At 39.9% G+C, this 21690-nt stretch overlaps 1 protein-coding gene across 1 annotated transcript in view; it reads left to right on the top strand.

Moving 5' to 3' along the window:
• The window catches only part of ELOVL6 (ELOVL fatty acid elongase 6), a 138093-nt gene that overhangs the window by 79743 nt on the left and 36660 nt on the right, over window positions 1–21690 (top strand). Inside the window, exon 3 of the mRNA XM_012810357.2 lies at window positions 18569–18700. Coding sequence (XP_012665811.1) covers window positions 18569–18700 — 132 coding nt within the window. The remainder of the gene's footprint in view (window positions 1–18568; window positions 18701–21690) is intronic.

The raw sequence follows: 21690 nt of genomic DNA, 5'->3' as shown, positions 1-21690 counted from the left end.
GTCATTGTTGTTTGGCGGGTCCGGGCTGGGGATTCGAACCCGCCACCTTAGGTGTATGTGGCTGGTGCCTTAGCCGGTTGAGCTATAGGCACCGAGCCTCACGGTCATACTTGAGTGATGATCTGGCCTTTGCCATATTTAGAATTGTTTGCTTTGGACAGATCCCTTGAAATGGAATTGTAAGATTAAGAGATATGAATGTTTTACGTTTCTAGGTAAACACTGCCAAATTGTTTTTCAAAGGAATATATCCTTTACCTTCCCCCTAACAAAACATACGAGGGCCAGTCATGTATCTCGCCAGAACTGGATATTATTATCACATTCCCATTTGCCTATAGATAAACATGAACTGGTATCTTTGATTATATCATGATCTTTAGAACCAGTATCTTATGGTTTTCTTTAATTATGTAATTATCCTTAGTCAAGCAAATGTGCTTTATTTAGAATTGAAGTATAGAATCCTGATACTGCAGCCGCTGTTTTGATTTCAGTTTGTGTGTGGGCCATCACGGAATCTGTGGATATCTGTTAGTGAATAATAGATTTTGGTGACACACAGGAGGATAGAACAGTCATTAGGAGGAAACTAATGCTGTCACAGCACCAGTCCTACTTTACATCTGTCTCTTCTGTCTTTTTTACTTTCTTTATGCAAATAATTACATGACAAAGTAAAACTTCATCGCTGGTCAGCAAGAAGTAGGGAAATTGGACAGTACCTTCCCAGCGACCCTGAGAAGTGCCCCCCAAGGAGTGTGCCATTCCAGAGTACCATGTCTTGGTAAACACAATCATATTTCCAAAGAGGGGTTAAAGAAACAAAGCAAATAGGATTGAATTCTGATTAATAGGATTCTTTCAGTTCCTAAGGGGGGAAAAAGGCATAATAAAATACAATTTTTACTGTTTAGATTTTGAATTGTGTTTGAGGCACAGATTCATAGATGATATGAACATCAATTTAGTCTCCCAATAATATTTTCCTTCTTTCTTTCTTTCTTTCAACAGTCTCAAGCTGTCACCTTGGGTAGAGTGCCATGGTGTCACAACTCACAGCAACCTTAAACTCTTGGGTTCAAGTGATTCTCTTGCCTCAGCCTCCCAAGTAGCTGGGACTACAGGTGCCTGCTACAACACCCGGCTATTTCTTTTTGCAGTTGTCATTGTTGTTTTCAGGTGGACTGTGCTGGGTTTGAACCCACCAGCCTTGGTGTATGTGGCAGGTGCCCTACCCACTGAGTTATGGGTTCCTCCTGTTTATTTTATTATTATTTTTTTTGAGACAGAGTCTCACTTTGTTGCCCCTATAGAATGATGTGGCGTCATAGCTCACAGCAACCTCAAACTCTTGGGCTCAAGCCATTCTCTTGCCTCAGCCTCCCAAGTAGCTGGGACTACAGGCACCTGCCACAATGCCTGACTATTTTTAGAGATGTGGTCTTGCTTTTGCTCAGGCTGGTCTTGAACTCGTGGGCTCAGGCTATCAGCCCACCACAGCCTCCCATAGTGCTAGGATTATGGGCATGAACCACTGTGCCCAGCCTAATATTTTTTTAAAAAGTACATTTAAAACACACACACACACACACAAAAACTAATACATCATTGTTCATACATGTGTTAGGGAGCCACTAACACCAGTGCTGTGGTCTAGGGCCCTGGGCATACAAAGTTCAATAAGACACAGTTCCTACCCTTCAAGATTTCAAAAGAGAGACAGAAATGTTAGCTTACGTTAAGTGCAATAATAGATTTGTAAGAGGGACACAGAAAGCACAGGGATGAAGGGAGGGATAAATAACTTGACCTAGAAGCAGTCAGAGTATTATTACAGATCAACAAAAATGACAAGGTTGGCTGAGAAGGGCATTCAAGATAGCCAGACAGCATGTGGGAAGGAAGGTAGGACAAAGGAGAGGGATGTCTGTGGGGAATGTCTGTGGCATAGGCCATGCCAGGGTAGTTAGGATTTCAGAGAAGCAGACAGAAGTAAAATCATTTGAACCATGTTTAAAAAAAAAAAAAAAATATATATATATATATATATACATATATATATATATTTGACATTTTAGAGACAATAGTGAATCTGTCAGTGTTCCTATAGTCTGTAATCCACTTTATAACATTAATGGCATTCATATTTAAGTAAATGAGGTAGTTGGCTGATAGTGAAGATTATTATTATGTACAGAAATATAATGATCTTACCTTTGGTCCAGGTGTTACTGTAGCTCATGCTTGTAATCCTAGCACTTTGGGAGGCCAAAGCAGGAGGACTGCTTGAAGCCAAGAGTTCAAGACCAGCCTGATCAAGAGCAAGAGCCTGTCTCTCCAAAGGATTAGTCGAATGTGGTGGTGTTAGCTTGTAGTCCCAGGTATTCAGGAGGCTGAGGCAGGAGAATCAGTTGAACTCAGGAGTTTGAGCTCAGTCTCCAAAAAAACAGAAAAGCTAGATATGGTAACTCGACACCTGTAATTCTTGCGCTCTGGGAGGCCAAGGCGGGTGTATTGCCTGAGTTCAGGAGTTTGAGACCAAACTGAAGAACAGCAAGAACCCAACTCTACCAAAAATAGAAAAACTAGGCAGGCATTGTGGTGGGTGCTTGTAGTCCCAGCTACTTGGCTAATCTAATTTTTTTTTTTTTTAGTCAGGGCTGGGCTTGAACCTACCATCTCTGGTATATGGAGCCAGTGCCCTATCCTTGAGCCACAGGCACCACCCAGTCCCAGCTACTTGGGAAACTGAAGCAAGAGGATGCCTTGAGCCCAAGAGTTTGAGGTTGCTATGAGACTTGACACCACAACACTCTACCCAGGGCAACAGAGTGTCTCTTAAAAAAAAAAATCTTGTCTTTGTCTTCATATGATTCAGTGTTTTTATTTCCTTTTACATAGTCTTACATTTGAGTCCTCAACAAGTTTTCTATATTAGACTTTAGATTTGTAAAGCACAGGAACATTGTGTCCTTTTGGGTAAATGGAACTACAGAATAAGTCAGTGTCAGTGAAGAAGATACAAAGTATAACTGTATAACATGGCAAAGATTTTACAGTATGTCCTGCATTAAGCGATCAAGGCAATATAGCTGCCAGCTTACACAAAAGTAGGCAGACATTAATTAGATGGAAAAGGAAAAGCTTCAAATGTGGAGTGACTTTTTGAGAAGTACTCCCTGGATATCTCTACCTCTACAGCAGAGGCTCTAATTTTTAGTTTTTCTTCTCATCACGTTTTCTCTATATAAAACCTCAAGCTTTATGAATATGTCTTTAAAAAAGGAATACTCTCTTGGAGAAAAAGTGGGTTGCAAGTGTAAGTGATTTACATTTTTGAATGTCAGAAATAGTGATGGGATGTGAGAAGGAGCTGGAAGAAAGTACTCATAAAAGCTACTATTGTTTTTTTAGGACCAACTGAGAAGTAGTATAGCATTCTAGGTAAGAACATAATGTAGTAGTTGAGAGTGCAGACTGACACCTTACTGCCCAAGTTTAAATCCCCACACTCTCTCTTAAGATACGGATTCTTTGTACAGCATATTTAATCTTGTTCCTTAGTTTTCTTAGTTTCTTTGCAAGGTGAGGATCATGGTAGTTTTTTTCTTTTTTCAAATATAAACTAAATATTGTGTATACATACTCATATGAGGGCCAGCAATTAGGAAAGTTGCTATCTGTATACATCATTGCTGAATATCACTACAGTCACCTTCAAAGTACTCCCTTGGGAAGCTATGCCCCAATGCTAGTGACTAGTCTGCCCTTCAGAGTGATTTTGGAGCATATTTTCTGGAGTGCCCATCAGAACTGTCAAGTTCATGAAATTGCCTCCATATGTTTGTGTTGGCAGCACTGTACAGACAACTCAGTCAGGTTTCATAACCTTGATATATCAGTGTCTCACAGGTGTGTTTGTGTTGGCATGTGGTGGTGTGACCATCAGAGCTGTCTTGTATGCAAGAACATTTGCATCATAAGCAGGAACAATAATAAACATCACTCAGCAAGATACCACCAAATGTCCACGTGAACATAGCTGATAGACCAAGGTTATAAAACCTTACTGAGTTGTTTATACAGGCTGCTGATGTAAGGACATGATGGAAAGTTTTTGAAATTAACTGTATGAAGCTCTGATGATCATTCCACAATGGCTTTGAAGGGTAGACTAGGCACTGTTGTCAAGGTGGGGAGTACTTGGAAGGTGATCGTTGTGATATTCAGCAATGAGGTTTGTAGTACGTTTTCTAGGATGAGTTTGTGAACTTAATTGTCAGACCTCATATGCATGTGTGTATTAAGTTCTTGAAACACTCAGCACAGTGCCTGGAATATAGTAAGTGCTTAGTTTAATAAAATGTTATTATTACTTTGGGCAAATTGAAATGCACTCTAATTTGATGGCGGGAAGCAATGCACAGTTATGCCTTTGAAGTTGGGCCTCAAGTTTGTGTGTACAATGGAGCAGTAAGTTCCCATGTAAGAGCTACATCAAGACTTACAACCTGTGGCTGTTCAGTAAATACTTTTTAACTGTTAATATACCTCTTATGTGTCTAGAATTCTTCAAATTGGTTTTAAAAAATATCTTAGACTCAGGAAGTATCTTGAATAAATGCTTGTCAAATTTTTTATTTTTAAAATTTGTTTTTCTTTTATCAGGAAACTTTTCTGTGTGAGCACAGCTAAGTAAAGAATATTGTTATTATTGAATCCTGGTGTTTAGTCAATCAGTCTTGATAAGTAAGCAAAATAGAAAAAAGACTAGTAAAAAGCAAAGGCTTACTATCCAGAGTGAGTGCTGTCTACCGTCACAGTGTGTGTGACAGCGTGAGTGATCGTTACCCAGTAATGTTACCTAGTGCTACACACACTCCCAGAGAGTATGCTGTTGGGAATTTGAGAAGGCAGACACATTAACCTTCTGACTTTCAAAGGAACAATGAGTCAGATATACACCCTTGTCTCTCTAAGCATTATTCCTTCCTTCTGAAACTCTGAAGAAAGGCATGCCATGGGCATTATGACTTTGAGAATTCTTTTTCTCCAACCTATGCTTGATAAATCCCAGCTGAACCTCACTCATGTTGTAGGATTCACCTGACATGCAATTAAAGAAGAAATTACTCTTCTGTCTTACAACCTAGTAATAAAAAGAAGCTTTAAGAAATGAAACAAAGTCCCCTTTCACTTTCTGAAGAAATGGGAGCTGTTTCCTTACAAGAAATCTTGAGATTTTTTTTTTCTTTAAGAATTTTTCCCCTAAAAGGCCTTTTTGTCTGGGGCGGGGGGGTTGAGCATGTGAATAAAGAAGGAAAGAAGAAGCAGTGAAAGTCTTTGTGGGAAATGATGCAAACAGAAAGATAGCAGTCTCCTAAGCCATGAAGATAAAAGGACTCCTCGGCCAGCTTTGGACACTCCTGACCAGTTTTACTCTGTTCCCCCGCAGAGCTGATGACAGGCACCTACAGGACAGCAGTTTGCTGTCGCACTTTTAGCTTTGCGTGTAATCCACAGAGGAGAATCGGTGCCTCCCAACATGGAAAAATGCCAGAAAGCAAAGGCCCGAGAGTAGCTAATAAACATGATTAATAATTTGTTCTAAGATTTAGAAAATAGTGCAATCAATGCACTGTCAATGGGCACACTCTGTCATATGATAGAAGCTATGTTCTTTACAATTATGAAAACAGAGCAACTTGTACTCAATTTTAAAAAGTTTATGTCATAGAAACTTCCACTGTTATCAGATTGGCAAACTTGGGGATACGAGGGTGCTCTCGTGTTCTTTGTAGCATTATTCACAAGCCAAGATGTGGAATCAACCTAAGTGTCCATCAAGGATGAAGGGGTAAAGAAAATGTGGTGTATACACATATATACAACCAAGAATTACTTAGCCATAAAAAAAAAGAATGAAATCCTGTCATTTGCAAGAACCCTGCATGGAAGTGGAGGACATTATTTTATTTTATTTGTTTATTACATTTTTTTGAGACAGAGTCTTACTCTATCACTCTGGGTACAGAGTGCTATGGTGTCATCATAGCTTACAGCAACCTCTAACTCTTGGGCTCAATTGGTCCTCTGGCCTCAGCCTCCCAAGCAGCTGGAACTACAGGCGCCTGTCACAATGCTTAGCTAATTTTTCTATTTTTTAGGACAGACTGGGGCCTCGCTGTTGCTCAGGCTGGTCTTGAACTCCTGAGCTAAAGCAATCCACCTGCCTTGGACTCCCAGAGTGCTGGGATTATAGCCGTGAGCCACCTCGCCGGGCCAACATTATTCTAAGTGAAATATGCCGGACATAGACAGAAAAGTACTGTGTGATTTCACTTATATTCAGGATCTAAACAGAAAGTTGAATACATAGAAACAGGAGAGAATGGTGCTGTCTCGGGCTAAGTTGGGATTGGCCATCGGGGAATTATCTTGTATTACAGGACCAGTTAATAAAGAGATGACTGGAATAACGGGAATTCTACTTCAAGAAGAATTTGAGCTCTGTGTTTGGGTTTCTTGGCAGTGATCATGGAGGCTGGTTCTTTTCAGATAATTCCCTTGTCTCTTGTCAGGAGGTGTATTTTACAATGCAGTTATAGATGACCTTCGTGCAAAGGAAGCATTGCAGCAAACGAACAATTGTAAGAATTGAATCCATTGGTCTTTATGGGGCAGCAGACCCGTAAAGGGTCTGTGATAGCAGAAGTGAACCTCATGCTAGAACAGTGAAGGGAGTAATATCTTGATCCCAGTTGGTTGTTCTGTTTTGTTTTCAATTTTAAATGGAACTGTTTGTTCTTATGAAATGAGCACCTCGCTTTATTTACTCTGTGCTTGGAATTGCTTTAAAGCAATTCAGCCCGAGTGTATCTGAGATATGAGTAGCATCACCCCAAACAGTGAACGCATTTGGGGAACTGCCAAATCTCAGCATAAACTCTCTTGAGTTTTCCGATTTTTCTTATTTTCTTTACCTCTCTTATGGAGAGGTTTTAAACTTTGGCACTACTGACATTTTGGGGCTAAGTTTTTGTTGTGGAGGGCTGCCCAGGGTCTCTGGGCACCATGTGCCAGTAGCCAATCCCTTTCCAGTTGCTAAAAACCCAAACTGCCTCTAGGCATTTCCAAATCGTCAACCCCAGTAAGAACCAATGGTGTGGGTAAAAAGAGAAGAGGCTCACAGGTTGACTTCTGGGGATCCTCAAGTTTAAATATGGGAGAGGTGAAGGGGAACCAGGAAAAGAGAATGAAAAAAAGCACCTGGTAAAGCTGGAGAAGAAATGAGAGAAAATAGTGTTCCCTAGAGCAGGTGGAGACAGCATTTCAGAAAAGGAGTTACCCTCTGTTTCAAATGCCGCTGCGAAGAGGCTGTTGCCCCTTGATCACTGCAACATGGATGGAAACCTACTCTTTATAGATTTAACCCCAGCAGAGGTGAAGTAGAAAACAACTGGATTGCTGCAAATCAGAAAAGGTACTTGATACAGCCTGTAGCTTAAGACTGAAATTCAGAGGATGGTCACAAGCCAAATAATCTTTGTTGTTGCCAAGGAGTGGAAGACATGGCAATTTAGAGCTGCTGACAGTTGGGATTGCCTGTTAGTGATTTTAGTAAACTGTATGTACTACTAGAAATTCTAAATTTTAGTGCCTTCTTCCTTGTATATAGTAAATCACATGTTCCTAATAACAGTTGAAGCACTGATATTTGAGATTGATATATTTGTGAGTCGCTTGAAGACAGTTTTCAGAACAACGTGCCTCTTAACCTTTTGTATTCTAAAATGCTTTCTTGGGTAGAAGGGAAGAGGCTGGCTTTGGATATAGCAAACCAGGAACAGGCATGAAATGTTTACATCCATGTGCTGCAGTAGAAAAGCGACTTTGGACCTGGCTATTCAGGTTAATTCAGGTGGTGAACTGAGTCATGATCCCCCAAAGATGTCAATTTCTTAATCCCTAGTGTTTGTGAATGTTACTTTATGTGGCAAAGCAGACTTTGCACTTGTAATTAGGTTAAGGAATTTGAGATGGTGAGATTATTCTGGACTATCCGGAGGAGCCCAGTCCAATTACATGGGTCCTTAAAGTGGAGAACCTTCGTAGGCTGTGGTCCTGGATGATCTGGTGGGCCCAGTGTAATTAAGTCTTTAAGTGGGAAGCAGGAGGACCAGAGTCAGAGAAAGTGATGTGCCCAGGAAGATGGAGAGGGCTGTGAGCCAAGAATGCCTCTACATGTTGGCGGAGGCAAGGAAACAGTCTACTCCAGAGCCTTTAGAAGGAACAGGGGCCCTACTGGCACTTTGATTTAGCCTCAGGACGACTAACCTCCAGAACTGTCAGATTATAAATTCTTTTGTTGTTGTTGTTGTCATTGTTGTTTAGCAGGTCCAGGCTGGGTTCAAACCCGTCAGCTCCGGTATATGTGGCCAGCGCCCTAACCTCTGAGCTACGGTGCCAAGCCCAGATTATAAATTCTTATTGTTAGGAGCCACTAAGCTTGTGGGATTTTTTTTGCAACAGCCCCAGGAAATGAATACATTCTACTTCATACAGCAAGCTGCCTTCATGATACAAGTTCTCAAAGCTAGTGGCTGCAGATTTTGTCTCAAACGAGCATTCCAATTTTAAAGGAGTAATGTGAAAACTTGAATCAAAATCTTGCCATACTATTTTTTTTGTTGGAGACAGAGTCTTATTCTGCTGTGGCATCACAGCTCTCAGCAACCTCAAACTGTTGGGCTCAAGCCATCCTCTGGCCTCAGCCTCTTGAGTAGCTGGGACTACAGACACCCGTCACGATGCCTCGCTAGTTTTTTCTGTTTTTAGTAGAGATAAGGTTTCACCCTTGCTCAGGCTGGTCTCGAACCCCTGAACCCAAGGAATTCACCCACCTCAGCCTCCCCAGAGTGCTAGGGATTACAGGTGTGAGCCACCACACTGGCCAGCTATGCCATTATTTCCAAGAGCAAAATGAAATTCATAGTCATTTTTTGGGTATTTGGGTGATAATATCACAGGTGAAAATAATGTTTAAGTAATTTTCACGCGTCACTAATAAAGTGTTTCCTCTTGTCCATTTTTAATGGAGTTTAATCTCATACCCCCAGGTACTTGCTTTTTCGTTGTTTTTTTGAGACAATCTCAGTCTGTTGCCCCAGGCTAGATTGCTATGACTGCAGCCTAGCTCACAGCAGCCTCAAATTTCTGGGCTCAAGGGATCCTCCTGCCTCAGCCTCCCACGTAGCTGGGACTACAGACAGGTGCTCTCACCACCACACCCAGCTGCTTTTCTAAGTTTAGTAGAGCCAGGGCCTCACTCTTGATTCAGGCTTATATTGAACTCCTGAGCTCAAGGAACCTCCCGTCTCGATGTCTGAGAGTGCCAGAATCACAGGCACGAGCTGCTGTGCCTGACCTAAAGCTTAATTTCTTATGTACACGTGATTTTGTTGACAGAGTCAATAGGTGAGCTGACCTTGACATAATCTTCCTCACTGCTGACTATTTTCTCTAATCCAGAAATCCTATTTGGGGTATGTTTTCCTGTTGCTTTCCCAGTCCTCTTTCACAATTTATGTTGAGAGAAAGGTTAATAACAAGAGTATGTTTACCTATCTAATAGTTAACATGAAAACATGTCATTTTTTTCCTCTGGATTTTATTTTCTAGCTTTTTTACAGCTTTCTATGAAGCAATAACTATAAACAAAAGCCCTGCGTAACTATAAAGTGGTAGTAATCTGCACCATGAATGGATCATCTTTCAATGTAAACGTTCAGCCCTTGAGTATAGAGAAAGTTCTCACAAACGCGGATCTGTTTATGCTTGTTTATATAGCTGTCTGTGCAGCTGTTATTTTTCTCGGTTTTGATTTAAATCTAGGAAAATTCTCTGTCTGAATTGGACTTAATCTTGTAAACCTGAAATCCGGTTTTCATTCCATTGTGAATAATCATATCCTTTTTATGGTACTTTTTCACTTCTGGTTTTAGTCTCCAGCTCTCAGATAAATCTATTATCTATAAGCCATTTGGGGCTTCTTTAGGCTGAAGACAAGCAGGAAACAGATTTTTATACTCAACATTAAATGGGACCTGTTGGAGGGTTGTTGTTAATCCGTAAGGGGGAGATGCGGGGCTTCAGCAAATGGGTTATTTATTCCATGAAACCTAACCGTACCGTCTGACCAGGAACTAATAATCACCAGTTTCCATTTATTATTTCTACATTCAGCAGAAACTGGGTGACCGTGGCAGAGATTTTTTTTTTCCCCACAATGAATTGCATAAGTTGGAAAGAGGTTTAACATAAAAGGTCTCTAAGGTCTGTTCCCAATTCTGGGATTATCTATGTCTATTGTCCGCAGGCCACTGGAATGGAGGAATAGATTGGAGGGGGGAGAAAAGGTATCAGCTTTCACACAGCCCATAATTGGGTGTCAAGCCTAAGAAAATTTCATATTCAGGAAAGTAAATTACTAATGCCTCATTTATATTATGTAATAGATTTTAAGGCTCTAAGAAATAAAGTTTAGTCTGGTGACGAGAGAGTCACACAACTGCTCTTAATAGGCATTTCAGAATTATAGTATGCTTTCTTTCGTCCTTTTCCATTTTCTGTTTCTTTTCATTTTTTTAGACATTATACTCTGCTTGGCTAGAGTGCAGTGGTATCATCCTAGCTCACTGCAACCTCCAACTCCCGGGCTCAAGCAATTCTCTCGCCTCAGCCTCCTGAGTAGCTGAGACTACGGGCACACACAGCCACACACAGCCACACCCAGCCTTTTATCCCTGTTTTGTAGAGATGGGTCTCTGCTCAGGCTGGTCTCAACTCCTAACCTTGAGCAATCCTCCCACCTCAGCCTCCCAGAGTACTAGGTTTACAATTACAGGTATGAGCCACTGGGTGTGGCCTCTGCTGTGCTTTCATTGTCATTATTATAGTTTACGATAATCTTAACAAGTGACCGTGCCTCATTGGAAATTCACATGATAGCTTTCCATTTCTCAGAGCAAAAGATGTTTCTTTGTGGAAATTAGCGCAGTGAAATTGAATTCCTGCTGATACTACTTTCTGGGTCCTATTTCTACATGCTGCCTCTCTTATTCAGAACTTAAGTGGTCACTAGAGTTTAATATTTTGCTATGACTAGTATCAATAATTATTAGTATTACACAAGACAGTTACCTGAAAATTCCGACTTGAAATGGTAATCAGCACCAGAGAATCAAAAGGAGAGTATTGAGAGCAATTCTCTCAAACAACACGAAAACCGTAAAGTAGTTTTTCAATGCAGAGCTCACTGTTAGTTTTCTTTCAGATAAGAGATCTGTCTAATTAGGACCACTGGTAAGTTTTTATACCAAATTCCTAATCAGGGGGTGGTGGCAAGCTTTACTCATTCTAGGGAGATAAAAAACTGTCAGCTTCATGGAAGGTAGGATGGATTTTAATTCTTTGATTTAGGAGTCGCTTCAGTCTCCAGTTCTAACGTGGAAATGGATTCTTCCTGAGCATCTCATTAAACCATGTCTACCACAGGAGAGAAACAGTATTCTCGAACCTGGGATGCATTGGTTTAGGATTACATAAAGACAAGGCAATTCAGGGTACACTGAACCCCAAACATCGGCTTTTCTGAAGTAAGGCCATGATCAGCCTCGCAATTTGCTATCCTTTTCCCAAAAGTGGAAAACATTCATAAATGTGTTCCAAGCAATGACTCCTGTGGAGCCACACTTTGCACACACCCTGCAGCTCCAGATCTGGCGCTGTGGGTGGTGGGGAGTAGGCCAGAGTGTGCTGCATCAGAGATCGAGAATCCAGCTTTTGCCATCTCTGCCCTCTGGAGTAGAAATAATGCATATCATGTTCTCCGTGGACATATCTTTTTTTTAATTCTACCTCCCCAGCCCCACTCACAGTACCTTCCGCAACTTCAACCAGCCGTTCTCCGTCTATTTTTCTGATGGCTCTAGGAGTAACTCTCACCCAGGGGACGTGATGGTATATCCATAACTTAGTCTAGGCTTACTTATTTTAAAAGAAGAAAATTAAGCCATGCATTTCAGTACTATACTTTAATCATCAGTAGTGACAATTTACTGGCCACACGCCTCACAACTTACTGCAAACTTGAGGTGGAGATACAGCCCCAACAAGCTTTCCGCCATACCCAACCCAAAACACTCGAATAGATTCCTCCAGCTCAGCTCATGCTTACCCTCCACTGCTTATTCCCCCTTGCCTTTGTCCATCTATCAAAAACCTTCTGGGACCACCTGCAAGCCTTCCTATCCACAGAGCATTTTCTCCTGATAGTAATACATATCTCCTTTCTTAGAGTTTGCAAAAAACATTCTTATCTCTAACACACATTTGCCGCTGATGCTATCTTTATAACCGTATGATATTGTGTAAATTTTTCTGTTGTTTTAACTAGATTAGCAGAGGCAGAATTTACTGTCATAGGGATTCTTTCTTTACTGAATGCCATACTAACCAGGCTGCCAAATAATGTGATAAAAGTTGATAAACACATTAAATTTTGAATGGATGAATGAATGTGAAGAATTTTTATCAGCTACTGAAAAACAGTATCTAAGGAAACAGGGAATTAATATTGTCCTGTCAATTTGGGTATAAAAAGAAATGGCATCTTTTTACTTGAGTTTTATTTTGTTTTGTTACATTTTGAGAGTATTTTCTCCCCAAAGATACTATTTTTAGTTGTAGTAAGAAAACAGAACTCATCAAAATTTTTAAAAAGATGACAGAGGGGAAAAGATATTTGAAGATATATACAAATCACTTTCCATATCAGGTAATTTTCTTTTCTTTCTTTTATTCTTTTTCTTTTTTTTTTTTTTTCTGGAGATAGAGTCTCACTTTGTCACCCACAGTAGAGTGCTATGGCATCTTAGCTCACAGCAACCTCAAACTCTTGGGCTCAAGTGATCCTCCTGCTTCAGCCTCCTGAGTAGGTGGGACTGCAGGCTCCCACCATGATACCCTGCTAGTCTTTTTTATTTTTGGAGACAGGCTTTCCCTCTTGCTTAGGCTGTTCTTGAACTCCTAAGCTCAAGCAATCCACCATCCTTATGGGTGTGAGCCACTGGACCTGACCATATCAGGTATTTTTCTAATAGTATACTTTACTGGAGAGGTATATGTTGCCGTGTTACTGAATTCATTGTACTAAATGTGATTCTATTTCGATTATGGCCTAGTTCAAGGATTCAAAAACTAAAAGCTGGAGAACCCATGATCTGTAAATTAGCATCAGAAAGAGATGCAGAAAGAGGAAAAAAATGGCTCTGAAGCTCGGCGGCTAGGGCGCAGGCCACATACACTGGAGCTGGTGGGTTCAAACCCAGCCCAGGCCTCCCAAACCATAATGACAACCACAACCAAAAAATAGCCGGGCGTTGTGGTGGGCACCTGTAATCCCAGCTACCTGGGAGGCTGAAGCAAGAGAATCACTTAGGCCCGAGAGTTTGAGGTTGCTATGAGCTGTGACACCACAGCACTCTACCCAGGGCAACATCGTGAGACTCTGTCTCAAAAAAAAGAGAAAAAGATGTTAGCAACTAAAAGAAGCTCAGAAACTACACATTCTTTAGTGTCTTGGGTCAAACATAACAGATAGCACCGCATGGCCTTCTCTTGAAATCATAAAACCACTTTTTAATTTGTATTAATTATGGACATATTTTCATTGTTAGCCTTTGTCAGAATTTCTGGGCATATAGTTAATTTCGTTATTTACTTCTATATGTAATCTACCGAAAATTTCTCAAGAAGGTGAGAATCCAGCCCTGGCTAACACTCCCGGACCCAACCTCACGATCCTTCTCAAGAAAAATCTTTCCTTAGCCACCGTAGACAAACATTGAATGTCCCGTTCACAGAAGTAGAATGTTCTTTCTTTTAGTCGCTGGGTCCCCACCTTGTTTGTGCCCTTACAATCATTTTCAGAATTGTGTCCCAAGTTGAATGAGCAACTAATCTAGAGAAGAAGTCTTAAAAGAGGGTTGACTGCTGCAGTGAACATTGTTTCAGCTTCAGCCTCTTTGCCCTAGAGTATGACACCCGTGCGAGCGTCGGGTAGGTGGGTATCAGCCAAAGCAAGCCGTGCTTCTAGGTCTGCTCTGCCCTTTTTCCCTTGAAGATGGATTTTCGCTTTTACAGTGCCTTACATCGTACACATACCTGGCCACAAACAAGGTCATGCAGACACAACAGGAAAGCATTGGGAAGGAGCTGGGGCCGGTGGCTTCCCAGGGTGTCCATTAGCAATTATTCTGTGTTGAAAGACCGCTCCTTAGCAAATAAACTTGTTTGACTCAAGCTAAGTGCTGGTTTCAGCGAAATCCCATGAGCTAAAAAAAAACGTTTTATACACAGTCTTTTAAAAGTGTTAATGAGTAGAACAATAAATACTTACAAATCATAAGCAGGGACTTACTCAGCTACTCTAAGAATAGAATGACCATTTTAGTGTTTTGGTTTTTTTTTTTTTTTAACTTTGAGACAGAGTCTCACTTTGTCGGCCCTGAGGTTGAATTCTGTGGTGTCAGCCTAGCTCACAGCAACCTCAAACTCTTGGGCTCAACTGATCCTCCTCTCTCCACTTACTGAGTAGCTGGGACTACAGGCACCTGCCACAATTCCCAGCTAATTTTTCTATTTTTGGTAGTGATGGGGTCATGCTCTTGCTCAGGCTGGTTTTGAACTCCCGAGCTTAAGTGGACCCCCCTGCCTCAGTCTCTCCCAGAGTGGTAGTATCACGGGTGTGAGCCACCGTGCCCCTCCAGAAAAACCATCTCTTAGAAATGTTTTGAATCGAAATGGTATGATAGAGAAATCCAGACTTCTAAAGATAAAGGGTAAAGCCACTACTCATTTTTATTAATTATGGACTGATTTCCTGTAATCCCAGTACTGTGGGAGGCTGAGGAGGGAGAATTGCTTGAGTTCAGGAGTTGGAGTCTTGTCTGAGAGAGAGTGAGACCCTGACTCATTTTAAAACAAACAAACAAACAAAAAAACCAGCCGGGCTCCTCGGCAAGCAGCCTTAATCCCAGCTGCTTCCAGAGCCTGAGGCAGTGGGATGACAGCCCAAGTCTGAGGTTGCAGTGAGCTATGATGCCATTGCACTCTGCCCAGGGCATAGGGTGGGGCTCTGTCTTGACAACAACAACCAAAAAGGCAAGGAAATAAAAAGAAAAAAAAAATACCCTGATAACAGAAATGGAAGGGGAAAGAAATACTTCTTAAGTACCTATAATTAAGGGTTGTACGTTTAAAATTTATTAAACACGAAGCGTCTCTGCCATCTAGAAATTATCAATAATCTGATAATGAAACAGTATTAGTGTTCCCATTATACCCAGCTACGGAGGCCTGCCAGAAGGCCAAGCATTATTGGATTACCACTGAAGCATTAGGGAAATGATCTATCCACATTAAATACGAAGTGGGCGAGTGGGAAGTCATTTTTCATCTTGACCATACTTGAACATTTTCCAGAGAGAGACCAGACAGGAAAGGCAATTTTAGTTCACTTAAATTGCCCAATTCACCAAAGAAAATCGTATCTTCTAAACAAAATGGAAAAATAACAATAACTCCAACCATAAATGATACGTTACTCAGCTGACGAGATAAAGTGTTAATGTTTCCTTAACAACTCTCTTGTACAAGACTTAAGATTGATTCTAAACTAACCAAAGCATTATTTGAATTTCACCACAGAAGATTTATATCTCTTATAATATTTAAACAAATACCAGTTCCCATTTCAACATAAATGCCAATTCTCTGTATTGACTGCCTGTGATCCAGATACAATTAATTTGTGTTTACCTACTTGCTTGGTCACGGCCACGCCAATTTGGGGTAGTCTTGACCAACTGGTGTCATCAGGTTCCCTCTCCCCTCTTCTGTAGAATGAGGAAATTGAGCTTCACCTCTGAGATCCCTTGCAATTATCAAATTCTGTGCCTTTATGTGTGTATTGATTGACTTGCTTTCCCTGGCTGTTGAATTGATGGTTTGTAAAGAGAGCTTTAAAATACTAAGGGAACATTTTTGTTCTTTCCTGAGTTCTTCAGGCATGTTCCTTTTCCCTTATGGCCGGAATGACAGAATTGTGTGAGGATGTTTACTGAACTTGGTTGGTTCATAATCTTAAGTAATAAAAGAATTTCAACCATAACCAAAATCTTATACTGAATGAGTAACAGGAATAAGGACAAATAATTATAAGGAAGTGTTTTCTGTGGTTTTTATAGTTAACTTGCATTTTCAAGGCAGCAAAGAGGATTTGGTTGAAAGTGAAGAGATTGTTCCTCTTTCCACCTTTAAGGACTTTACACCATGATCTTATAAATTCAACAGGAGGGCTTAAGGAACCCCTCCTTCCCTTCTTTCCTTCCTTCCTTCCTTCCGTCTGTCCATCTTGCTCTGTCTCTCTGGCTAGGATGCAGTGGCATCATCATAACTTCCTGCAACCTCAAACTCCTGGGCACAAGCAATCCTCCTGCCTCAGCTTCCCAAATATCTGGGCCTACAGGTGCATGCCAGGATACGGCATTAAATTTTCTATTTTTTATTTTTTTGTAGAGAGGAGATTCTAATTCTTTCTTAGGCTGTTCTTGAACTCCTAGCCTCAACCAATTTGGATCACTGGGACTTAAGGAATTCTTAAGTGGTTATAAGAACACATCAAGTACATCTGTTTTTCTCCTGAAAGTTTACCATGAGCGAGTAGGGAGATCTGGGACAACTTAACTTCTAAGCCTATTTCTTATCTATAAAGATAATACTTTACCTGTACCATGAGAGGATTAGGAAGATTAAATGTCAAGCTTTTTAGCATGATGTCAACTGACGGGAATCACTCTATAATACTGTGATTATAGTCACTACTTTTATAATGTAGAAAAAAGGATATACTATAAATATTACTATCGCCTGCATTCACTTGATAGAATTTTATTTATTTTTAGCATGTTATTGCTTATGTGTACATAAGTAGAAATAGTAATTCTGATGCCTTTTTCTTTTTGCGGGGGGGGGGTCAGTCTCACTACGTCACCCTCGGTAGACTGCTATGGCGTTGCAGCTCACAGCAACTTCAAACTCTTGGAGTTTGAAGAGCTTAAGCGATTCTCTTGCCTCAACCTCCCTAGTAGCTGGGACTACAGGCATCCGCCACAACACCATGCTATTTTTTGGTTGCATTTGTCCTTGTTGTTTAGCTGGCCTGGGCTGGGTTCGAACCCACCAGCCTCGGTGCATGTGGCTGGAGCCATAACCACTGTGGTACAGGTGCCAAGCCTGTAATTCTGAGTCTTAAGTAATTTAATTACATGCCCTTGCAAATTTTAGAGGAGTGCTTTAAAATGTATATGTGTATATATGTCTATATAAAACCACTTTATTTCAATAGAACTATAGAAATAGTTTATCTGTTTTTTGGATATTTTATTTTGTTGTTATTAATGTACATATTACTCAGAAAGTACAATTTTCTTTCACTGTCTGTTAGTGACATTGTTTGTTAGAGAACTGTTTTTTCACTCAATTAGTGTTTGGTCAATGCCTACTATACTGTGTAATTATTTTCCCCCATTAGAAAATTTGATGGGGCAAGACCATAGTCATACAACAAATATTTATTGATTGAGTACCTACTGTATGCCCTGTGTTGTGTTTCTAAGAGAGGAGTTTGCAAATCTCGGTGGAAGTAATTCATTCAACATTTATTTTTAGGTCGATTTCTGGAATTGTTGCTTTATTTGATGGTACTCATCAAGTAGGTCACTTGCATTCATTTAAGCAAGAATGTTGCTTGTGTAAACAATAAGATCTCTGTGAGTCAGCAATATATGTCAGCAGTTAGGGGGAAATAGGGAGCAATTTTCAAATAGTATTCTTCAGGTCACCACGTTTTTCTCTGGGTATTAAGTCTTATAACTTAACTTTGAGCCTGTTCCCTACATGGCTTTCTCAGGAAGTATGCGCAGATGTTTAAATATTAAATGATTTACAAGGCCTCTATTGCTGTCTACAGAATCACAGTTCTGTAGAAGCTTGCTAATATTATTTCTGTATTTTGCTAATAGAGCTCTGTACATCCTACTTTGTAGATATTCTACTTTATGTTGCTTATACATTTCCGACTAAAAGTTTCAACAAAGCAAAGAATAAAAAAGCAGTTTTCTTCATGAAAAGATTACTTTTTATACCTCAATGCTATGGTGTTGATGTTTTTAGTTATAGAACTTGAAAATAAAATATTTCTACCCTGACGTGATCCTTAGTGTGTCACTTAAACTGCTGGATGACGCGATCTGTCAAGGGAGCTTTCCGCAGGCCAGTGTTGCCAAGTCACCAGGGCGGGACGCTTCAGGGAAGGGAGCTCCTGCCCAAGAAAATGTTTTCAGTGTTCACAAAGAGGGAAACTGCTAAACTGTTTCCCAGTGAGGACGCATAAATCGGTCACAAATTTCTATTTCACAAGATTTTGTCTGTTTGCTTATAGGAAAAAATCGTTCCTGTTTTCTGCTCTGTACGCTGCCTTTATATTTGGTGGTCGACACCTAATGAACAAACGGGCCAAGTTTGAACTGAGGAAGCCGCTCGTGCTCTGGTCTCTGACACTCGCAGTCTTCAGGTCAGTTTTTTTGTTGTTGTTGTTGTGTTTTCATTTTCTAGTAAAATGCTTCTATTTCTTTAGACTTGCTGAAAGAAAACCAATACTTGAACATTGAGTATTTCTCGTCACTTTTGATTTTTGAACACAGTGAAGCCACATTCAGAGAGAAATGTGTTGCAACCACATTCGCCACTGTATCCTCAGTCTTGTATTGAGAGCTACCAGGCCATGTCCTTTCCTGTCCAAATAGATCATGCCGTAATCTGATTCCTGTGTTAGGATAGACTCAGTACATCATTTCCATTATTTTTGACACTTAAATATAAGTTCAGCACACAGGTAAGTTGAAGTCTGTTGGAGAGAGAGCAGGGTTCTAATGTCATGGGCGTGCTGTTACTGAATAATCAAAGCTGGCCCTTAGACATTATGACTGGACATCTGTCTGTGTCACATCCCTAGACCAGAGAATGTTTCTTGTTCATCCTCAAAAGTACCTTCCACCTCCGTTTCTTGGACTGACTTGCAGGCGTGCGTTTATAGGCAGTACTCACTTGGTATCCAGCAGAACTCAGCATAGAGGCTGTCAGGACAAGGCGTGGTCTCTCCGGGGCATCTGTCATCCAACCTGCAGGTGTATTCCTCCAGAAGCTTTCAGGAGCATTTCCAGTCTTGTATTATTTGGTGATCTAGGGAATCACTAGACTAATTAGCACACAGCTGGTGTCCAGTCAGGTGCCAGAATTTACCGAGAGCTCTGACAAGGGCATCTGTGCTATTTGTGCTTTGCTTGTCAACCAGCAAGTTTATAACTAGGCTTGAGGAGTAGGGGACGCAGATGGAGATACACTCCAAGACACAGAAGTATTTTAATATTTTTGTAATTTTCATTCCTTTGTATTTTTTATATAACTATTTTGCCTTTAAGCAGAAACGTTATCTTTAAAGCTTCTTTAGTCACTTAAAGCTTATTAAAAAGACCAAGCAGGAAGAGGATTTTTTTTGTTAAACTCCCAAGATCTGTACTTTTCCATTATGTTGAAACCCTGCATCAAAAACAACCATTTGCTCACTGCTACTCAGGATACGTTTTATTTCACTGCATTTTTTTCATGATACAAACATACATTTGATACTAAAAGCTGATTAAAAAAAATAGGAATATTAGATGTGAAAATTGTAAATAAAACATTGGCAAAAGAATGCCACAGTCCATACAAAACATGCTATGGAAACAAGAGTTAAAATTATCAATATAACTGATCACATCACTGTGTTAAAGGAGTGGAACCATGTGATCATCTCCATAGATACTGAAAACAATACTAAGAAGATAGAAGTGGCTGGAAATCTGCTTCAGTGCCTTTGGTAGGGCACTAGGCTCTAAGTACTCGTGGTTTGGACCTGTCACTAAAATCTTCAATTTGTATCAGGACATGATTCATACATAATACGTGTATGACGTTTTTATTCATTTGTATCCACATTTAAGGTTGACAGCGTATGCCTCACTTAAAATGTTTTGATATGGGGGAGGAATTAGCTCTCTCCTAAGAAAACCTTTCCTCGTTATACTGATTATTCAATGTTCCCTGAACCTTTATCTTTCATAATATTAAACTTAAACACACAGCAACAGAGAAGAGCACAGTGACTCCCCTGGGCCTACCGTGACCTGGCTTTAAACAATTATCAGCACTTGGCAAATCTTGCTGCTTCTATGTCCCGAACTTCTCCCTCACCCCCAAATTATTTAGAAATAATATAGGCCAACATAATTAAGACTGACATGATACCATTTGTGTAAAGGACTCCTTTTTCAAAAAGTGAACACAGTATGATGTCATCGAAATTAATAATAATCCTATCTCAATAAATTTCCCATTGCCACAGTTGTCTCATAAATGATTTCTTTTTTAAAGTTTATTCTTAAGAACCTGAACCAATTTCCATTAATTGGTTTCTTATAATTTAGAGGTTTCTTCCTTATTCTCTTTCTTCTTTTTTCCCCCTTATGATGTGTCCTTTGAAGAAACCAGGTGGTTTCCATACCATTTCTTCCAAACTGGATTTTGGTTGATGAATTTTTCTTGTCCCCTCTTTTTCCTATTAGTTGTAACTAGATCTAGAAGGTTGATTTATACTCAGGTCCAGTGTATGATCAGACTTTCTATAAGAAGAAACTTGCCTTTATCAACTATTTATTTATCTTGACATAGATAGTTATTATAGCAAAGGCAGGATCAAATGCTTTCTTTTTTGCCTGTATTTGCGGTCTAAGAAAAAATTAATTATCTAGCATGTGAATAATATTTATTTTCTTAGGTGTTTTTATGCACTCATGGATTTACACTTTTCAGTGTGTTAGTGATGTTGAGGTTTATTTGATTCTGATGTGTTTTAGTCCATTGCTATTCTTTTTGATGCTGATAGTTTGATGACACTTTGATTTTTTTTTTTTTTTTAAAGTTACAAGTTGTTCCAGACCAGGCATGTTGCATATCCCTTGTCCAGAACTAAAATTAGCCATTTCTTCAAATAGCCTTAGTTTCTCTGGTGGAAAGGAGATAATATTTAGAAACCACTCTATGGATACCAAAGGTTGGGGATAAGTTAGTTCTTACTTCTCAGTCTTTTCAAAAGCCAGAAATGGAAATTTATTTATTTATTCTTTTAAAGAAATAGATTCCGAGTTATACGGGTATTTCTCATTCATATTTAGGACTACAGAGTTTTGACTTAACTTTTATTTATCCCTTTTCAGGCCCAAACCCAACTTCCATTGTTGGCCAGCAATGACCCATTTACTTTATCCTACAATGCACATTTATAGTCATTAGCAAACACTTTATCTTTTTTAAGGCTGACAAGTCCTTGTTTTCCTTAATTCTATTAGTTACTTTAGTTTTTTTAGAGGCACATTTTGTAGAAAACTTAAAGAGCCAGTACTACATAGAAGAGTCCAAGCATAGGCAGTCTAGAGTTTTATACACACAAAAACTAATCTTAAT

Source organism: Otolemur garnettii, unplaced genomic scaffold (assembly GCF_000181295.1).
Source record: "Otolemur garnettii isolate 467f Iridium unplaced genomic scaffold, OtoGar3 scaffold00129, whole genome shotgun sequence".
NCBI classification, from domain to species: Eukaryota; Metazoa; Chordata; class Mammalia; order Primates; family Galagidae; genus Otolemur; species Otolemur garnettii.
This window is presented reverse-complemented; position numbering and strand designations above follow the sequence as displayed.